This window comes from Rousettus aegyptiacus, unplaced genomic scaffold (assembly GCF_014176215.1).
Source record: "Rousettus aegyptiacus isolate mRouAeg1 unplaced genomic scaffold, mRouAeg1.p scaffold_m13_p_4, whole genome shotgun sequence".
Taxonomy (NCBI): domain Eukaryota; kingdom Metazoa; phylum Chordata; class Mammalia; order Chiroptera; family Pteropodidae; genus Rousettus; species Rousettus aegyptiacus.
Window position 1 is genome coordinate 49,622,980 of NW_023416307.1, and position 22,655 is coordinate 49,645,634.

Here is a 22,655-nt window from a genome sequence, read left to right on the forward strand (position 1 = left end):
TTTTTTCTTAATAGTGCTGTGTTTTAGACGTTTTCTATTGCTTTGTCTTTAAGTTTATTAGTTTTCTGAAGTGTCTAATGAGGTGTCTTTCTTCTGAAGACAGCAATAGATTAATAAATTCATCTCATTCAGTCATTTTTTTTTCAGACATTATAATTTGTATCTATAGAAGTTTGATTTGTTTCCTTTTTTATTTTCCATGTCTCATTAACATACTCATGCTTTCCTCTATATTCATGAACATATGGAATAGATTTATAATAATTTTTTTAAATGTCCTTCTATACTAATTTTATCATCTGTCATTTTTGGGTCTGTTTCTGTTGATTGATTTTTCTCTTTGGGTTGTATTTTCCTGCTTTATCATATACCTGGTAATTTTTAAAATTGGATTTGGCAGACATGAATTTTGCCTTTTGGAGGGGCCTAGGTATATTTGTATTCCTTTAAATATTCTTGGGCTTTGTTTTGGAATGCAGTTGTATTACTTGGAAAAATCTTGATCCTTTTGAAGCTTGCTTTTGTGCTTTTTTAGTGGGACAAAATATCCTTTACTATAGGGTTAATTTTGTCCCAGTACTGTGGCAATACTTTTCTGAGTGGTATACCCAAGGCCCTATATATTATGAGTTTTTCAATTATTCTTGACCCTGTGTGAGCTCTGAGTATTGTGTCACCTGCTTCTTTCCAGGATACTTTCCCCAGCCTCAAATTTCCTTATATGTATGACTAATCAGAAGACTTGGGAAAACTGCAGATCTATGGAGCTGTTTCTGTATAGCTCTTTCCTCTCTGGTATCTTACCTGTGGATTTTAGACACCTTGGCCTTTCTGAATTCTCACTTCTGTTCTCCGGGGCTTTGTTTAGTTTCTCCCTCCCTTTGCTGCAACCTAGAACTATTTCTAGGCAGTTACATGGGGCATTTATGGTATCATCATTTGATTTTCTCTCACAGGGTCACTGTTTTGTACTGCCTTCATTCAGTATCTAAAAATCATTGTATCTTATTTGTCCACTTTTTTAATTCTGTTATTCTGTATGGTTGGAAACAATTGTCTGTATATAGAAAGCCACTGGTATTATATAATATTAAGTATTTTATGTGCCTGAATATTAGGTAAGGTGTTGCCATCTCAAAAGACTTATATTCAGAACCTTCTAAAGTTGTTCATATTACAGGGTAGTTTCTAAATTATTTTGTGCAGTGAATGACTGTTTGAGAAGAACACATTGGCTTGAAATGTCCTTAGTTCCAGTTTGGATGTACATAGACGATGCAATGAGTATAGAACTTAATGCAGATTGAATAATCATTTCTGATTATTTAATAACCTTAAAACCTGCAAGTATTATATGCTTTTTTGAAAGGTTAAAAAGTATGTTAAATAGTAATATAGTAAGCAATTATATTATAGAGATTATAATATATACCTACAAAATACGAAAGGAAAAATTGTCTTCCTGTTATGTGAATAGTAACTAGAAATGATTTGGGATAAAATGTCAGGTGATATTTTAACACATGGATTCAAAAAGTGCAGCATCTAAACAACTTAAGATGGAAGTAAAATTTATGTGTAAATTTAAAATGATTAGGTGATTCAAAAAGTGGCTTTGGTTATAATGATGACCCTAAAGTTCAGGGTGAATGCGAATAGTATGACTAAAATTGTTGTCTGCATATGAATGGAATAAAATAGTATTTTAGACATTATTTCAGTAATACATGTTAAATATTTATATGTTAATAGAGTCAATTTAAAGTTGATATTTGATTATTTCCTTTATATTATTAGCTTATATTTGAGTTTAGATACTAGAAAGGCTATACATTAAGTTGGCAAATACTTATTGAGCACCTGTTACAATCTAGTCACCCAACACCCAACACCCTCAGGTGAGGAAACAAAGTGATAAATACATTAGATGTTCTTGAGTCTTGCCCTGTTGGAGCTTTGAATCCAATGAATTTAGAAATTGAAACATATGAATGTTGTAAGAGGAAGGACTCTTAGAAGCCATTGAGTTTTTTTATTTTATAAAAGTGGAAATTGAGATCCCTCAAAAGAAAATGACTACTTATAGTTAGTTACACAGCCTGTTAATGGGCTGAAACACTATTTTAGACTCTTGGTAGAGTGCTATTTCAACCTCCACTGTTATGAGGTCTGCCAAACTTAGGAAAGCCTTCTCTCTCTAGGCTAGGTTATTTTCGATATGTAATAGAAATTTCACATAAAGACATTTCAGAACACTAAGCGAGAAACCAGCTAAAGAGTTTCACATACCCTTTTATTTTTCCTCAGAGAAAGTAGTACTTAGATGTTACCTACATTGTTTTCAGTGTTTTTCCTAAAAATGATAAACTTTATTTAAGGAGTTAAGAGCCTTGGTGGGCTTTATTCTTTCACATGGGGAGCAAATGCTTCTTGGGATGTGTGGAAAGAAGGGGGTACTCTCAGTCTCCAACAAAGCATATAATTTCCAGGCTGCCTGTTCTGTATCGGTGAAGAGATATCTTGGCCCATGATGAAATTTACTTTTGTCTAACCCCCAAGTCTTTTAGCTATAGATGGATGGTTGGGTAGATGGATGGATAAATAGATGGCAGTAACTGTCATTTATTGAGCAGGTAACAAGGTTAGCATTATTATTTAATCCTAACAACAGTCCCAGTAGACTGTTAAGGAAAATTCCATTGCATCTGTCTCAGGTATATCCTATTCGGCTTGAAACAAAAGGCTTATCACTTGATAGCAGTAATAATAATAAAAATAATGATGATGCTTATGTGATAGGTACTGTCTCAGTGATATACATGCATTAACTCTTTTCAATAACCCTTATAGTGAAACTTGGTTTAATATGAAAGTTACTTATATAGCCTATGATATTTGAAATTTTAGGAGTTAGGGTGAGATATAAGAAGCAAATGGGACAGTTCACTTGTTTGAATTCAAGGTCATTTGTAGTATCTGTAGGTTATGAAAGAACCTTGTGGATGAAAATTGCAGGCAGTACTCTTCCTTACTAAACATTTTTACAAGGGAGTGTGGCTATAAGCTCATGAGACCGAAAGCCAGTTGCATCCCTATGCCTTGTCAGCCTATCTAGGTCTGTTTCCAGTGATGATGAAAACAGTACATGAATTCACAAAGTTAGACTACTTCTGGGTTAGAAATGAAGTCTTATTGTGGAGTTTGAAATGGTACATAGTTATAATTATATTTTTTTATGTGTGTGTGTCTGTGTGTGTTTTTGGTAAGAGATTAGGTGAAATGGATTTTAGTAAGGCACTTGTTAAAATCGGGCTCACTGGTAAAATGTGATTTTTTTTTTTTTATAAAGAGAGAAGAGGTAAATATTAGAGATAATATTTTAAATTATTGCATTTTGTTCTTCCTTCACCCCTTCTCAAAAATACCACATGGAATATTCCATTCATTACTGCCTTAGAAAGTCATTACTTTGCAGACTGCAGTTGCTGAAATGGTATAGTGAAGAAATGTTTGCTTGCATTTATTTTTAGTGATTCTTTTTTTTTTTTGAATTGTTTTTTGGATGTCCAAACTATAGCAAACAAGGAGAAGCAGATTTAAATTTATATTGTGGGAACCTCTTTGTGGAGCATTTCATCAGATGACTCCCTGTCAACCTTATATCTTGAAAAGAGGGATTAATGAAACAGCATCTAAAGCAGCAGTGAACTCTTATGGAATAAACTCTGACATCTTCCACAGTATTTTGTGGGATAATTTCAATTTCTTCAGATACAGATTACATAAAGAAGATTGTAGAGCACGTGACACATTCTGTTTCTTGTATTTCAGATAGTAGAAAAATTGCTACTTCTCAGAATGGATCCTGGAGAGATCTTGTCAGAGTTATAACTTCCATCTATGGCTTTATCTCACAACTTCATTTTAATTATTTTTAATTTTTTATTCATATAGGCAGTTTAAAATAGTTTGCAATAACCTGCTTTATGTGTAAAATATGGTAATGGTAGAGTAATGGATTGCCTGTGCATTGTAACCACAAAGGTAAGATACAGTATGTTTTCTACATTTCATTGTTAGTGACAGAATGTAAGAAACATTTTTGTTCATAATGTATTTTAAAAATGAAAAGTGTAATCATTGTTATATTTTTGAAAATAGATACTTTAATCCATGTGCTTTATATCCTTTAAGGAAGGTAGTGTTTTGAAATGTATTTCAGATAGCTAAAAATAGTATATTGAACAGATATTTTTTTTCCCTTGAGATTTACAGGAAGCTTTTCTTCCAACAGCAAAGGTTTATAAGGCCTTGCTTATATTTAAGTCCTCTAAATATATTCTCATAGTTCTCCCCCTCTATTTTCTGTCCCAACATGTCATACTGGTTGAAAGTATAACTCATTTTGAGAACGTTTTCTGGACTCTTCTGTCTATTGCAAATATAGTTTTTTGTTTGTTTTTTGAGAAGAAGAAAATAGGTTCTGATTGTGTTGTCTTTGGTAAGATACTGATTTGGACTTAAAATTATTAAACTTGTACAAGTACTCCTTAAAGTACTCATTTTAAAGTCTGTTTTTCTCATTGTCCTCAAAGTGCAGTATACTTCACTTAATCTCTAAGTTTGGTTTCTTTTCTTTCCGAGAACCAGTTTGTGGACATTGTGTGATTGTTTAAGATTGAGGATGCTTACATTTTAAATTTATACATTGGTTTTCAAAATATGGAAAATTTATGTTTTTGATTTTTTTATTTCTATACACTTAGGACACAGTGATTGTTAGTTGGAATTGTTGAGATTTTAAAGTTATGCTCAGTAATAATAGAATAAGTAAATTTCTAGGTTTTCCTATATAGTGAATTATTTCTCAGAAGAGGAAAAGTGAGAAAATTGATGGAAATAACTTTTCTTTGCTTGTTGCTCACAGAGTTATAGTTCAAATATTAGGAGTTTTGATCAGATACAAACATGTCGATTATCTGGTCCCATCCTATTTGTAAGGGGATCTCTTCTACGTTCCTATAGGTAAACTGCCTTTTTTGAAATATTCTTAAAGAATGGTTAAAGGGCAATAAACCCGGAAAATGTTTTTTTTTCCTCTGAGTTCTTTTTATGGTTGTCTGTGGTAGATTCTCCCTGTAATTTACTATTTATCACTTCATTCATTTTAATTCTTATTTCTGATGTTATAGGATGATATCTATCTCTTCTCTCTGTTCTGTTCTTGATAGATTTAAAAAATTGCATTTGACCCTTTTTAAGCAAAAAAGAACGACTGTTGTTAAAACATTATATGGAATGAATATCCTAAAGTTTTAATAAATTTTTGTTAAGTAACTTAAAAAATGGAAAAAGATATGTTAGAAGTTAGGAAATCTAAAACATTATTTGTAGTTACTTTTGAAAGAGCTAAATTAAAATAACATTCTGTTATTAGCTATAAAACCCTTCAAATGTATTTAACCAATAAGTATAGCAGAAAAGGCAAAATTCTTAAATTTCTTTCCAGCTAAAGTGCTGCAGTGTTTTCTCCCCTTGAGTCTTTTCTGATCTTTAGAGAGCTTTATGGTTTTATATGTTTTTAAAGTCTTAACAATGTAGTTGATGTAATTCTATCCTGTTAATACTGAGACACTTTTCCAAGTGAAATTTTTTTCATCATCCGCCTCCCCTCTCTCCCACTTGTGTAGGAAAGGCAAGCTAGGTAGGCATGTTGCATCATTGCTACCATGGATACCCTTAAGAACAGGCATGTGGGTTGAGCTAAAGCAGTGATGATTAGTTTTCTGGGTGGTTCCTCCCCCCACCCCTTAGCTATATATTCTTCACAATGAAGACTTATTTTAAAATGTTTGCAAATGACTAGGTTGTGAGATGTGATGACTAAATCAGTACTGCTACTGAACTGCCAAACCTTGGCCTCCATTTACAGTAGATTTCATGCCATTTACTAATTTAAAATGATCAAATAGCTCTATTTTTTTTCCGGTTAATACATTTTTAAATGCAAATGTAATGTTTGCATTGCCTCTTAGTGAAAATGAAAATGCATTTCCTCTTCAAATTTTTAAAATATTGTTCTGAGTTTAGATATTTTTCAGGGGAAAAGATCCTAGTGAGCATTTCTATTGTGCCAGTATTTCTGATGATTGTTAGTTATTCATATATAGATTTTTTAATGTAGTTTAATCAGCTTGGATACAGTAGTTAGTTTGTGCTTTTCCACATAATGTCTTTCTAAGAGATGTTTATTTTTGTGTTTGTAAATCCTGTGTTCTTAGCTAGCTCCTTTGTAAATATATGTCTGTTGGGGTGGAGTTAATATTGTTAGGGGGCCAGGCAGAAAAGTATAGTTTTGTCAGGCTTGTTATCACTATAGGAAAATTAATTTGGAGCATACAAGGTCCAACAAGAGTGATTTGGGAGTATAGTTATATACTATATGTTTTCTTTTATTAACAATAAAGCCCTGTGTATAAACGGCAACTAAGGGCATTCATATTTCATAGCTGTCTATTAACTTCTGAGAGGGGGAATTACATAACTTTAGTACCAGAATTTCTTGCAGTGGAATCATGTCTTTTTACATCTTTTGTTGTACCGCTGTTGATCAAGTACAAAAGGGGTGTTCTCTATCTCTATTCATTTTACAGTCATTTAGCAGAAGTTTAGGTGGTAGGAGAAAAACCTGAGAAGAAAAAAAATTTTCCTGTTATGTTCTTGATTAAGCAGAAAGGAGAAAAGGAACTTTTATATTTCAGGAGATTTTCTTATAATCAGTACCAGTTATTATTTTTATTATTTAAAAGTTTTTATTTGTCAAAACTTTGAAGTAATATGCAGTCTTGGGGGTCTCTTAAGGAATTGCCAATACATGTTTTAAGAGTCGCAGAACAGGTTTTCATTATTTTTATTAATAGGTTTTTTTTCTTCAAGTTTTGACTAATTTGTTGACTGTATAAAGTGATTTTTTTTTCTAGTTTATACTTAATTTGGGAGAGACAGATCCTTTTTCATTTGAAAGGGCTTCCTTCCATCTTTATGCTCTAAAATGTTAGCTAATAACTTCAGCAATGTCCAATAGAATTTTATGCAATAATAGAAGTGTTGTATATTTGTGATGTCCTATCCACTAGCACATGAAATGTGACCAGTTTGAAAGAGGAATTAAATTTTAATTAATTTAAATAGACTTAGATTATTGAAATGTAACAGCCATTCCCATACATCAGCCAACTCTTCACTTTTTTACTCCTGAATTTTTTAAAACATGTTTTGAGTAGTTTATAAGTTCACATTTTACTCAAAATTAACTCAAGAATCAAAACTATTTTTAAAAACTTTGTACAGCTATGTCTCGCTTCTATCCTTTTTCTCCCTGGTCCCCATAGGAAACTTTTTATTTATTTCTCTTTATCTTTCCAGTATTTATACATTTACAAGAATTAAGAATGTTTTTATTTCTCCTTTCCTTATATAATAGGTAGTGTGTTTGGTATTGCTGGTTTTATAATATCCTGAAGGTCTCTCCATTTTAGTACACAGAACTTTCTTCATTCATTTTTACAGAAATATATTATTTCATTGTGTAAAATAGTTTTTTAACCAAAAATGGACTTTTAAATAAATGACTTGTAACAACTTGTTCTAATTAGAGAAAGATGAAAGTTGGATCTACACCTAATACTGTATTATCAGCGGTCCCCAACCTTTTTGGCACCAGGGACCAGTGCTCCTATGAGAATCTAAAGCATGATGATCTGAGGTGGAGCTGAGGTGGTGATGCTAGCGCTGGGGAGTGGCTGCAAATACAGATGAAGCTTTACTTGCTCCCCTGCCACTCACCTCCTGCTGTGTGGCCCGGTTCCTAACAGGCCACGGACGTACTGATTCAAGGCTTGGGTGTTGGGGGGACCCCTGCTGTATATCATGAAATATTCCAAATTTTCAAAAGATATAAATGTATTTTTACTGTTTACTAAAGTTCTTTTCTAACCTTTTACTATTATAAATAGTGCTTCAGTAAACAACTTCGTGTGTCATATTTCTGTAGGTGTATCTGTATGATATGGGATTGATTTAGAGAATATATGCGTTTTTAATTTTGGTACCTATTGCCAGATTCTCTTCTATTGGAATTGTGCCATTATGCATTCTCACCAGCAATGTATGAGAGTGACTGTTTCCCTGCGACAGAAGAGTGTATTTTCAAATTTTTGTATTTTTGCCAATTTGTTAAGTGTAGTTTTAATTTGCATTTCTTACATAGTTAAGTAAGGCTTATCATATTTTATACTATTTTCTGTTGGATTGTGGTTATTTTCTTCTCAATTTCTAGGAGCTCTTTAAATAATGGGGAGATTAGTAGGTTTTTTCCCCACACTTTGTCATAATGCTGTTAGTAGGCCCTCACCTCCCCTTTCGTCCTCATGCTTCTGAATTTTAAGTCATAGTAAGACCTTCCACTTTCTAGAGTTACAAAGAATTCACCCAAGTGTTCCTTTGGTACTTCATATAGGATTTCATTTTTTAATCTTTGGACCATTTGAAGATTATCTTGATGTGTAGTATTAGTTGTGGAACAGTATAATGTTTTTCCACATGGCCACCCATTTGTTCCAATATCATTTATTGAAGAGTACATATTTACCCCCACTGAATCAACATACCACTTTTCGACAAATTCCCATATGTATTTGGATCTGTTTTTGGACATTCAGTTCTGTTTCATTGGTGTATCCATTCATGAACCAACTCAACAGTGTTTTACTTACTGAAACTTTTTAGTATGCCTTAACATCTAATGCCATTATCCCCTCTCATTGCTTCTCTGTTTTTGAGCTTTTTCTTTAAGAAAAAAAAAAATCTATTTTTTTCCTGTTTGTTTTTCCATTTAAACTTTAGACTCAACTTAGTCCAAGAAAAAGTGTTTTGGTATTGGAAACACCCTCTAAATAAGTGGTACACCTTAAGGAATGTTTCCTACCCAATAGCGAGGCAGGAGAGCTGGGTAAGTTTTTGTCTTACATACCCTCCCAACCACTAGTACAATCTACCAACAAAGCTAGGCAAGTTTTCTTGATTCCCTAGCCTGGGGAGCAGGATTCTAAATTCATTGTTTAGGGTGTTACTAGTTGGTTTTTGTTTAATCAGAGATATATTTTACCTGTTTCATAAGTTTTGCCTTGCCCTTTGCTCCATGACTGTACCAGTTGGTTAAAGTTAACCTGCCCCTGAGTAGATGAAATAGGATTACTTCTCCTGCCAACTCTGTAGTGTTGGATACCAGAGGGGTGTGTTGAGAGTTCTAACAGGTTGTCTTTGCTGTGGCTGAGGGACTGGAGAAGAGTGGAGAACTTAGCAGAACAATGGAATCATTGTTGTACTTAATGTATTTTGAAAATCTTTACACATTATTTGATGATTACCTATAGCAATTTAAAATAACTCCATTGTCTGAATATTTTATAATTTAATCAGTCAACATTTGAGTTTCTATTTTCTCTTAATCGATATACTTAATGTTTAATTTCTGACTATAACCATTATTCCTATCATAAAAGGTATGAACATTTTTAATGTTTTGATAAATATTGCTGTAATTCCTAAACATAAATCACTTTTATAGCATTTTCTCATTTAAAATATTCTATATTATATTAAATGTATTTTCACTAAATTATTTCTGCATTCGCATTTGGAAAGGCTCATTTAGCTTGAATCTTATCCATAATGATTGAGTTTCTTTGAACTTTCCAGACTGTATTGTCTTGCTTCTTAACTATTTCACCTCTTTGTTAATTTTAATATCTAATCAATGTTCACCTTGGGTTCATCTTACTTGAGACCTGCTGAATTGTAATAATAGAGGTTGCTTTTAAGTACTACCCTCTTTCTGGTCTTCTTTTTGCAGTTTAACTTTCAAATGAATGAGTATAACCAAAGCTTCTATTTTTCTTGTTTTGTTTTTCTTTCACTTTTTAAATTCCTTATAGTCTGCCTTTTGTAGCAGTCACTCAGCTGAAGTTGTGCAACTTAGTCTGGGCAGAGAGTAAAGGATAATAATTAAGAGCTTAGGCTTTGGAGACCTTTGAGATTCTAGTCCCAAAACTTGATTCCTGGTCAAGTCACTTCTGTGTTTCAATGTTCTTATCTCTGAAATGGAGAAAATAGTGGAACCTACTTTGTACAGTTGTTAAAGATTAACTGAGCTAATACCTATCAAGTGTGTGAAATGATGACTGCTACATAGTAAGACTTTACTATTTGTTAGCAGATTTTTATTGTAATAAAATGTCTTTTGATTGGACAGAACAGTCTTTTCTGAGTCATTGTTTCTGTCTTTGACACTTGGTTTTCCCTCTTATAATTATTGTTCCTTGCCTTTTATGACTAATGTGCTGATTCTCTTTATTTGGGGTGGTAGATAGTTTAGGTCTAGGTCTGTCATTAAGGGAAGATGGAAATCAATAAAGAGAAAGTGATAAAGGATGGGATTTAAAGATACTTCTACTCATGCCTGTTTATGCTTTATCTGTCTCCTCTTTTGCTGCTTATATTTTGGATTTTAGAGTTAATACTAATGCCTGGTCTTTGGGGATAGCGCTCTGAATCTTTGGTTATCAACAGTTCATGACTATAATAACTATGATGCTTACTGGTGATTTAGTGTATAAGCATCACATAAGGATAAAAAAAAAAAAAGGATTGTCCATATGTGGAAATAGATACTTATTTGTGATTCCAATGAGTACTCAACGACTATTTGTTTTAACTAGAAAACTAATAGAATGGTAGGTAGTAAGTCACCAGAGAAATGTTGACTTATTTTTGCCTTACCATTTAGGAATTAAGAATAGAAAATTTGACTCCTTTAGGTAAAATAGCTGTCTTTTATTTAAATGTTTATTTTTATGTGTCAGGGCACTTTTACTTGTGCTAGTTGTATTAAAATTGTATGTTAGCCAGCAGTTTTGAAAGGGGATCTTAAACAAACCTTTTAAAAGAAACTCTCAGTACAAAGATTTCAGATTTTTTAGATTTTGAAAGTTAAATTTTAGTAGCGAATAGAATTGCTGCCCTCTACTGTTGACTAATTGTTTTACTGCCATGTTAAAATGTTCAGTTGCTTGTACTAGGATAATTTTAAGTAGATTTACTATTCAACTGGAGTATAACTCTATAAAACATTCTGATGACTTAGTCGTTAAGTTATATTTATTACCCAACGCTTATACCCATTAAATATGTTCATTGCCATCATTTTGGCTTTTAGAAAAACTTGGAGCCTAGAACAAACTTAAGGGTAGTTTTAGCTTCTCATTTTACATGGTGAGCTTTAAGAAGTTGTTAATTGATTCTTTTTGGTTATGTCATTCATAACTTGTATTGATAGTTTATAAGCAAACTAAAAAATTTGTAGGTAAAGAGAATTTTTCTAAAATGATGATTTTTTTATTCTTATTTAATGCATTTGAAATTTTAATCAATATTAGATGGGGATGTAAGACCTTTGCATGTTTACTAAAAAGAGGCACTACCTAAACAATGGTAATATTGAGCAAATTTTAACCCCTGGATTTCATGGTTTTGCTTAAAAATGAAGGGATCAGAAGAAATGATTATAAAGATTCTCTTTAGCTTTGTTTTGCTCAGTACCTACTGTATATGCAGTACTGCACTATATATAAGAGAGACATGGAAAAAAAGATAATTAGTATAATTCTTCTTCAACCAGGGGTTAGCTACTGGTCCAAATCAGGCCATGCTCATTAATTTACGTACTGTCATGGCTGCTTTTATACTGTAACAGCAGAGTTTAGTAGTAGTTGCAACAGAGACCATATGATCTACACAGTTGAAAATATTTACTATTTGGCCCAGTACAGAAAATGTTAGTGACCCTTGTCCCAGATGGACCTCTGGTCTAGTGAGGAAGATGAATGTCTAAAAAGATAATTTTAAATGGATGTTTATAAAGGACACACAGACAAAGTGCCAGGAGTAGTTTAAATAAAACTAGTACTCAATAAAATACACTTTCATCATTAGCACCATTCTCCCAGTTCAGTAGTCTATACTAACAGCTTACAATAATTCCCAGAGATTCTTATTTATCAGCCATTAGCAGATATCCTGCTTCACAGCCTCATTATTATGATCATCAGCATTATGACTTTTTTTTTTTTTTCGTAAAATGCTCAAATCTAAGTGTTCAGCTCAGTGCCTTTTTATAACTTTGGTCACTACCCACATAAAAATATAACACATTTTCAGTACCCCAGATGACTCCCTTTTGCCCTTTCCAAAACAGTATGCCCTCCCCAGAGATAATCATTTTCCTGATTTACGTTACCATAGATTAGTTTTTAACTTCCTATAATTGTAATAATACATTGTATACAATTATTTATGGTTTCTTTTATTCAGCATCTATGCCACTGTGTTTGTTCCTTTTTATTGCTGTGTGGTATTTCGTTGTATAAATATAGTACAACTTGTTCATTTTGTTGTTGTAGGAACTGGGGTTATTTCCAGTGTGAGGCTGTTAACAATAGAGCTTCTTTTAACATTTTTGTACAAGTTGTGTGTGTGTGTGTGTGTGTGTGTGTGTGTGTGTGAACCTATGTACTTATTTTCCTTAGATATGTATACCTGGGAGATAGAATTTTAAATTCATCTTGTACAGCCCTTACCAGAAAGTTTTTGTTTAATAGGACAAGGTGGGAGGGAGGAATCAGAAACATTTTCACCTACTTTATAAGTTTGACTAGTCCCGTGTTCCATGACAAAGTAGTAATTTTACATTTCTTCATAAATCCTGTCACTGAGGCAACCTACCTTTTGACTAACTCAAATAGGTTTAATTTCTGATGCCATCTTTGGTTGATGTTGGCTGTTTAGAAGTCTTTGCTGAAAATTCTGATAGTAGGGAAAAGGAGTATATACTGTCATCAATTTAGTAGTCTTTGCCCTGGCTTAGGGATTGGAGAAGAGTAGGAGACTTGACAAAACAGTGGGATCATTTGTATTTAACATATTTTGATTGTCCTTACTTGTCATTGAATACTGTTCTATAGCATTAAAATTTCTTCATTGTTTAGATATGTCTAAGACTTCTTAATTCTGTTTATTGTATTTTTCACTTTTAGAATGTCTGTTTGCTCTCTTTTAGAGATTCCATTTTTCTATTAAATTCATTATTGCATCTACTTTGTATATCTTTTCCTCTGTGTTATTTTATATCTTTAAAATTGCCATTTTAAAGTTATTTTCTCCTAGTTCTAACATTTTTGTCATTTGATTGTTCTTATTGTTCATATTTTTCTGATTGTTCCCATATCTTGATATCTTGAAGTTTTTTGTAGTGTGCTTTACATAATGTGTAAAAAAATCATTGAGACTGAACCAATGTTCTTTCCCTTTCAAGAAGATGGAATAAAACTACTGTAGTTCCCCCCACCCATCTCCAGGAGATACTTTGTAAGACTCTCCAATTAATGCCTAAAACTTCAGATAGTAACAAACTCAACATATACATATACACTGTTTTTTTTTTCTTAAAAATACCTATTATTAATTTATAAATTAGGTACAGTAAGAGATGGGTGATCAAGAAAGAACATTCTTAAGTAGAGAAAAAGTGGAATATGTTTATATGCTAATATGGAAATTATAGTAGGATGGAAAAGTGAATAATAAAAAACAAGAAACTGAACAAAAAAAGATAATCAGTAGATCCCAACACCTAGATGCAAGATGTTAGAATTATCTGACAAAGATTTTAAAGCAGCAAACATAAAAATTCTTCAGGAGCAATTACAAATATGCTCGAAATAAATGAAATAATAGAAAGCCACAGTGAAAAAAATTGAATATATAAAGAACTAAATGAAATGGTAAAACTGAAAGTACAGTTACCAAAATGGAAAAGTTCTCTAAACAGAAAGGAAACAATAAAAGAAGGAACCTTGGAATATTAGGAATGAAGAAAGAAAAAGGTACACAAAACTATGAGTAAATGCAATCAACTTTCTTGAGCTTTCTGAATCATGTTTGCCAACTGAAACAAAAATCGTAACACTGATTTATGTAGTTCTACATGTATGTAGAATAAATAGCTAATTATACATATAAGGAGGGTAAAACCAGGAAGTGAGGTTTCTATATTTCACTTCAACTGGTAAAATGATGACACCAGTAGACTGTGATGTTATGTATATATAATGTAATACCTACAGTAACGATTACAAAGGGTTTGCAAAGATATACACTCAAAACCACTACAGATAAAATATAATTCATTGAAAATGTTCAGGTAACCCGTAGGAAGGCAGGAAAAATGAAACAAATGAAAAACAGAAAACAAATAAAATGGCAGGCATAAGCTCTAAAACATCAATAATTACATTAAATGTAAATTCCCTGTTACACAAATTAAAATACAGAGATTAGCAGAGTAGATTAAAAATCACAACCCAACTATATGCTGTTTATGAGAAACTTCAAATATAATGATATAGGCAGGCTGAAACTAAAGGGTGGAAAAATACATAGCATGCAAATGTTAATCAGAGAAAAGTAGGAGCAAGTACAGTAATAATCAAATAACTAGACTTCAGAGCAAAGAAAATTACCAGAGACAGGAACAGTACATAATGATAAAAGTGTCAGTCCACCAAGAAGATATAGCCATTGGAAATGTGCATCTACCGAACAACAGAAGTGCAAAATGTGTAAAGCAAAAACTGACAGAACTGTAAGGAGAGGTTGACAAATCCACAATTATAGTTGGAGAGTTCAACAGCCGCATCTCAACAATTGATAGAACTACACAAAAAATCAGCAAGGATACAGAAAAACTCAACACCGTCAGCAATTAGGATATAATAGACATTTACTAAACACAGTAGAATAAACATTCTTTTCAGGTGCCCACAGAACATATACCAAGACAGCCTGTATTTTGGTCATAAGGTAAACCTCAACAAATTTAAAAGAACTGATATGAGAGTATATTCTCTGACCCCAATCAAACTAGAAATTAACAGTAGAAAGGTAATGTACTTGGAAACACTTGGAAACCAAACACACTTCTTAATCATGGGTGAAAGGGGCGATTTTGAAAAAATATATTGAACTAAATGAAAATGAAAATACAACATGTCAAAATACATTAGAAACTTAAAACAGTACTGACAGGAAAATCTATAGCATTAACTAGTGTACCTGAGAAAAGGGAATGTCTCAATAATCTATGCTCCCACCTAAAGAATATAGGAAAAAAGAAACAAAATAAACCCAAAGCACTATATTTTATTTGACAGAGCAGCAATTTAGTATTCTTAATTACAGCAAAATGTATTTAATAGTTTATGGTACCATTGCTATATCAACTTTTTAAGTATACTTAACAGACATTGTCCACATTACCTTAGACTTCTCTTCTCCAGAGAAATTGATAGCAAATTCATAGGTATATGATGTTATAGCTATATTCCTACTGTTTAAAAAGAAAGCAAGTAAGCAAAACCCCAGCATTAATTCTTCTTTCATGTGATTTAAGAAAAATAGTGTTTCTGTAACTCCATTAACCATTTGAATCCCCAATGGCCCTCTTTACTGCATTGTAATCTAATTATACTTTCTTCACTCTAAGAATTATTAGGATCTTCTTTGGAGAATAGTTTCTGATGTTGAGTTATCAGTGAATGTTCATAAATTCTTCATGTATGAGCCATTTCCATGGAAACTCAAACATTACATTAATTAATTATCATCTATTACTTATTTACTCAGCGTTAAGATAATTAAGTAAATTGCTTTGTATAAAGCTATTGGAAGTGTCCTGGCATATAGTACCATATCTTAGCAGGTGTTACCATTGTTTTGTTGTCATTGTTTGGCAAGTATGAAAATTAAGTTCAGATATTCTTTAAGATTTAAAGTTCTGGTCTTTAGATGTAACATCTCTTTGTAGGAATTATGATTGTTTATTTAAAAAAATAGAGGCCAGTGTTGTTCTTAGTACAGAACTAAAATATTTATTGACAGATTGATCTGTACTAATATTTTCAAAGTGAATGGGATGGGAGACAGGGACATTCAAAATCATCTAGGAGTCTGAAAAAAGTTCACAACCCTGCTTATTTTAAGGGCTGCCGGTCTACAAGTTTAGCCTCTTCTTTGGACTTAATAAGAAAAATTTGTTAGGTCATGCTAATTATATAATATTAACTTAATAAGTCAGCATTTTTTAGTAACTGGAATTTATATATGAAAGTTGTCATGACTAAATCTAGTATTTCCACAGTATTAAATTCTGATTTCTTGTTAATGCGGTAAGCAGAAGAGTTGGCTTGCATATTGCTCTTCATATTGCTCTTGTGTTTAACTCCTCTTCCCTTTTTATAAGATTTTAAGCAAAAGTGAAATCTTAAACATAGAACTGTAATATGTAATACAAATACTATTTTATTACCATATATTTACTTATAAGTTCAGATTTATAATATTCGCTTATTATAGATGTAAATAGTAAGGCAGTTTTAAGTAATGCAAACATTTCAATATTTTTAGACAGCATTTTTTTTCTAATTTTATTGTACAGTATCGAGAAAACCCCAACTTAAACAATTGATAACAGTGTTTTAAAGCTTGCCTTACAGTTTCTTTTTTGGCCTTACGGTCTTAAATTGTCATTCTAGCAGGTGGAGTAGTAAGGACTTTGAATTTCAGAGTTGACTCATTAATGTCTAACTATTACTTGGATTTACTAATGGTTAAAAATGAGCTTTAGAGTCAGCTGTGATTCTCTTTTCTGCTGGATTTGATACCTTGGAAAAATTATTTAACCTGTCTAGGCCTTGAGTTTCTCATTTACCAAATGGAGAGTGTAATATTTTTTACATTGTGAGGTATTTGGATTAAATAAGATTAAATACATGTGTGAAGATATGATTTTTAAGAAAGGAAATGCATTACTCTTAGGCAAATATAGATTGAACATCTGTCACAAATTTTATTCCGTTCATTTATTAATAAGGGAACTAGTAAGGTGTTAAACTAGCCCAGAGTGCATTTGTGAGTCTAGGTATTTATAGGCTATGTTAACATAGGATTCCTGAGTTAGGTAAGAAACTGGTTAATGTCTAACGAGCCCATGAACTTAATCTTTGTGGTTACCTTTTTAACTGGGCAAAAATTATTTACTTATCCACTGGATAAAAATTTACAACTTGGGTTGGCTCCATAGTGTAGTGGTTAGTATGTCTGCTTTACACACAGAAGGTCCTGGGTTCATGCCCCAGGTGGAGACACGGACCATACCCCAGGGGCGCCAGGCCCCGGATGCACACTACGAGCGTGTAGGAGGAGACACCCTGCCTTCAGAGATCTAGTTTTTAAGGGGAAATGGCAACATCCATAGGTCTGGGGTGGAAGTGGGTGCAGGACACAAATTAAAGAGGGGGGAAAAATTTACAACTTAACATAAAACTTCTCTAAATCTGAGATTTTTAATCCAAAGCTAATGTTGACTTAAAGTGCATTTCCCTAAATCAGGATTTCTTAACTTCAGCACTATTGACATTTTGGGTTAGATAATTCTTTGTCATGGGGTGCCGTCCTGTGTATTGTAGGACTTTTAGTAGTATTCCTAGGCTTCCACCCAATAGGTAACATTAAATCCTACCTTCTCTAGTTGTGGCAACAAAAAAAAAATGTCTTCAGACATTGTCAAATGTTCCCTATAGGGCACAGTTGTCCCAATTGAGAACCATTGCCCTAGATAATCTAAGTGACCTTTGTCTCCATATATGCTACCCAGTTTTCCCCCTTTTTCCAAATCTTGATAATTTTTCCCACACATGTAAAGCATTTCATAGAATGCCTGAGAAGTAGTAGATAATAATTAAATGATATATGCTATTAATAACAATGATGACACTATTATTTGTTGTTACTAATTTCATGTTCCTTGGGCAGTTTGAAAGTAGAATGTACTTCTGATTGATTTATTTAACAGTGGCATTAAAAAGCAAACCAAAAATCCCAGGGTACTTCATTGTTACTTGTTAGATTTACTCAGTTGAAGAATAGTTAAAATAAGGTTTTGCATGTTAAGATCCAAATTCCCATTTCTCACATTCTCTCTGCAATTTTAAGTATCGTAAATTTTGACCCAGAATAAATAGGGATCATTCATTTTGTTTAAAAATCAGACAATAACCATTTATAAGTTCCTAATAATCATTTTGAAAACAATCAATAGAATATATTACATGTTTGCATTTATTGTGCAACCAACCAGCACTTTAAAAGCCAAACCATATTAAGAGCATAGGCTAATAGATGTATTTGAACTTCGCCTGGCATCACATACCAAAATAATGTACTCGATTACATAATTTTACACGAACGGTTGTTCACAGGACTGAATTTTTATGAAAGCCTGATGCAAAACTACAAATAAATACATGACCAATGAGACAAATCCCACATGTAAACAAGAATTGGAGAAGTTGTACTTAAAGATATACCAAATTTGATAGTATAAGTAAATAGTTTTAGATAAATAACAGTTTTGAAACTCTATACATTTGTGCTTGTGGATTTTTAAAATTAAAATTTCTAAAACAGTGAAAACGAAAGTTTTAAAATAAGAGAACTCTGATGGGGCCACTGAAGCACTGCAGTGAAATCTCATGAGAACTGTATATATCTTGAAAATATACATCTGATTTAGTAAATGTATTTTTTAAATATGTTGTCTTCTAAGGAACACAGTTTACTTTTTCTTGCCCTAGTTACATTTGACACTTGAACTTTCATTTACGTTTCACAAAGTTTAAGTTATTTGCAACTGTTTACCTATCAGGGTAATTAGACTAGGGAGCCAACCGTTTTCTATACTGTTTTAGAAATTTAACCTAGTTTTATCTCTTTTCCCCTCCCCTTATAAAATTGTTCAAGTAGGAATGGGACAAAATAGGAATAGTTTGGGAAATTAGAATTAAAAGTATTCTTGAGTAGATATAGAATCAAAGTAGCATTTGGTGACAATGGAGTTCTTGTCTTTTGGCCCACTGTCTTTGGGCTATAGCAAAATATACCTTTCCACAAAAAGCTTTATTTATTAAGTTAGAGAAGTAAAGTCTTTGAGTACAAGTATATGAATTGATAACTTTGGTTTTGTAAAATTCAGTAGTCTTTATTAGCAATTATTCTGGTCATTTCCTAACTGCTATGTACATATAGTGCTTAGAAAGCCCTAAATATAATGGGAGAAAGAAAAGATAATTACATTGATAAAACAATAAGTATTCCTTTCACTGTTACCCATCCATTTGCTGTTATTGGTTAATACAACTTTTAAATTTAAATAAATATACCCATTTTAATTATAGCAAAGCTGTGACATAAAATGCAATACTTCTGTGTGAAATTTTAAGTACGAAATACTCTAAGAATGACATTTTCAGTTTTATTTGTTGCTTTGGATGTAATTAGGTAATGATACTTTTCTGCTAATGGGTTGATTAAAAAGCCGAAGCACAGAAAATGATCTTTGGAAGAGTAATCTATCAGGGAATTAAGTTGTTTGACTTTTTGCCTTTGAACTTTCTACATGGTATTGCTATATGTCAAAATTGATTCAGCAGCATGTCCCCAAACTTTATTTTAATGTATTAAAGAATAGTTTTACTTCACTGAACATTTTTACTGTCCTAGTATAATTGTTATTATTTTTAATTTTGCCAGATAATTTTTTTGTTGCTTGAATGGTTTAGAGGGAGTAATCAAACCATAAAATATAAATGATCAAGGCACTCTTTTTACCATTAAATTATATTGTAAATTAGAATGTTTACTGTTGTTGTAAGAAAGCATCATGTACATAAGCTCTGGGCTCATCTCTTATGGAACTAACTATGTAATGAGTCCCTTGCTGTAACATCTTGCCCCTTCCTAAAGGCATCCAGCACATATTTGAGCATAGTCCGCTGCTCATGTTGTGTCTTATTCCCATGAAGGAGATAGCAATGTTTACACTGCAGCAGGTGGAGCTCCTATGATAAATTCAATCTTGGATTAAATTTTAAGGATATTTGCAAGGTTTTTGGCCCTGACAGAGTGGTACTGAATGAGAACTTTTATTCTGGGAATTTTATTATAATTGTATTAAAAGTTTTATTATATAGGGAAATGAAACAACATCCTAATTCCATTCATAATGTGCTGACCTGATCTCTGCTGTGGGGGTGGAAACAGCCAAAGAATGCAACATTTCAATATAAATCTTTTAACAAGAATGCTTTGGATCTAGATGAAATGCTCAAGCCAGTCAGCAAACAATATTTACCAAGGCATTTTTCTGAAATACCAGTCTTGGATTGATTGAAGTGTTCAAGGTCTGAAAAAATGTCTCCCAGCATCAAAAAACTTGGATTGCTTTTCTCCAATATTATGCCATTGTATAGTAGCATGCACCAACAGCACAATATCCTTAATGTTTGGATGTAAGGTGGGTTTGAATAATACTTCTAAAAAAGTTTAGTTTTAAAATCCAATAGTTTTTGAGCAAAGAATAATTAAGATAGATTAGATGGTTTGATTGACTTTAATTCATGGCATGTAATTTCCTGTCCTTTGTGTGTCTGACACAAGTAAAGAATTGATTTGTATATAGTGAAAGTAATGGAAAAGGATCTGATTTTTATGAAAGCTGTGTGTAAAATGTCATTCTCCATTAATGAAGATTAATTATTGACTTGGTTTTTAAGTTTTGCTATTGTAGAGAATTAAGTATACAGGAAATGCAGCACTGGAAATGCCTCTGATATGGAAGAAATTGTTGGTGACAGGTTTTATGTTTAATGCCATAGGCTTTGTAATTTCCGTACTAAATCAAGAGTTGATATGTAGATTGTGTAGAGGGAAAAAAACCTTTTAAACAAAAAAAACATGAAACATGAGCCTACTCACCTCTTATAAGTGGAACAATGGTTATGTTAATTTAGTGATGAGATCTAGAAAATAAATGTAAAGTTTGCTTTGAAGATAAATGATTTTTTTATATAAAATGTTAAGTGACATAAAGAAATTATTTATTTTTACCCGATATCTACAATCAAAACAACATAGGGTTTAAAACCAAGTTGAAAGCAGGAATAGCTTCCTAAATGAATATAATAGTGGGGGGAATAATAATTCAAAGTACTGCTTTGATGAAAGCTTTTCCTTAGTTTTTGTAGAACTGGAACTTCCCAGTTCATCAATTGTGAAGGGGGTCTCAAGATTCATAGTTGACTAAAAAAATTATACTGAAAGATTTTACCCCTTTATTAGAGAATATATTGCTTTTATGGTCCCTTAGGAGTCCTCCTCCCGCATCCCCCTCTTTAAAGTCCTTGCAGTGTCAGAGAATTCTTATTTTTCTAATGATATTTCTGAAATATAACACGGAAATGATTGTGCACACACAAAAATATGCTGCTTATAGAAACAGACTTTTTATGACTTTAACAGTCATATTGGTCATTAAACTGTGAGCTGGTGTAAAATTCATATGCATGGTTTTAAGTAGCTCAAGCAACAATTTGTTTTCCCTTGAGTGTTAAGCCTGCTTTTTCATGTGGTATGCACAACCATATATGTTAGGGAAAGGGGTTTTAATTTTTTAAGTATTATTTTTGTAAAGGTAACCATAGTAAAAATTTCCCTCTTTTTCTATTTAGGCAAGTTAAACACCTTATGAAGTATTATAAGATGTTTTAAGAATGCTATTCTTATCACAGAATCAGTTTCTTAAGAAAGAAGCATACCATTGCTCATAATTAGTCTAATAATGTACATGAACTTTGAATCTCTACCATCACCAACCCTTTAAACTACTTTAGATCCTGTGATATTCAAAATACCACAAAATACCTCTTGAGGTTCTTTGTTGCCCTCTGGTGGGAAATTGAGAATATTTTATAGGAAATCATTAGGTAATTTAATTTGAGTAGTAAAATAATATTTTTTCTTTACTTAAACTTTCATAGATAAAATTTTTTAAGGCTTTCCCAAAACTGTTTGAATTTTACAGCAGGTATCATTGACAAAAAAAAAAAAAAACTATAGTTTCTAAGATTACAAATGTCCTAGTTGCATTTTTCATTAATGTATTTTTATATATTCATAATTGATTACTTATAGCTGTGTATTTAAGTACAACAATTTTTAATATGAAATCAAAGCAGGACACTTTTGGGGGCGACAGGGAAAAATATTAACAAAAGGGAGATTATCCCACAACTTTTGGTTAATACAGAAGTAGCTTGAAACAGTAAGGGTAAACAAATCTATCTTTCTAGTGCAGAAACTAGAAAGATAATTCTGGTACTATACATGTGTAGGAGGTTTATTTTTTAATACTACTGGTACTTTTTATAAGTTATTGTTTGCCTTCTTATAAGTAAACAGCAAGTAATCTACCCATGTAAATTCCAAATTATTTAAAAATAAACTTAGTGTTTTTATTGGTGGCTGTGAACTTTTGAGACGTAATGAAAAAGTACCACCTTGTTTATTAGAAATGAAATATCTTTTTAAATTCTTATTTCTTTGTGACTGGAGCTCACTTCTAAGTGTACTATTACTTATGAGAATAC

The 22,655-nt window shown here is 32.1% G+C and overlaps 1 protein-coding gene across 21 annotated transcripts in view; it reads left to right on the forward strand.

Moving 5' to 3' along the window:
* DLG1 (discs large MAGUK scaffold protein 1) overlaps window positions 1–22,655 on the forward strand; it is a 231,765-nt gene that overhangs the window by 26,252 nt on the left and 182,858 nt on the right. For 2 of the 21 annotated variants that reach the window (XM_036219423.1, XM_036219419.1), the window contains exon 1: window positions 1,720–4,044. The exons of 16 other annotated variants lie outside the window; for them this stretch is intronic. In XM_036219423.1, coding sequence (XP_036075316.1) covers window positions 4,015–4,044 — 30 coding nt within the window. In that variant the 5' untranslated portion in view covers window positions 1,720–4,014. Of the gene's footprint in view, window positions 1–1,719; window positions 4,045–22,655 lie in introns of those variants that run through there. 3 more of the 21 variants (XM_036219428.1, XM_036219424.1, XM_036219429.1) reach the window with 2 other exon arrangements.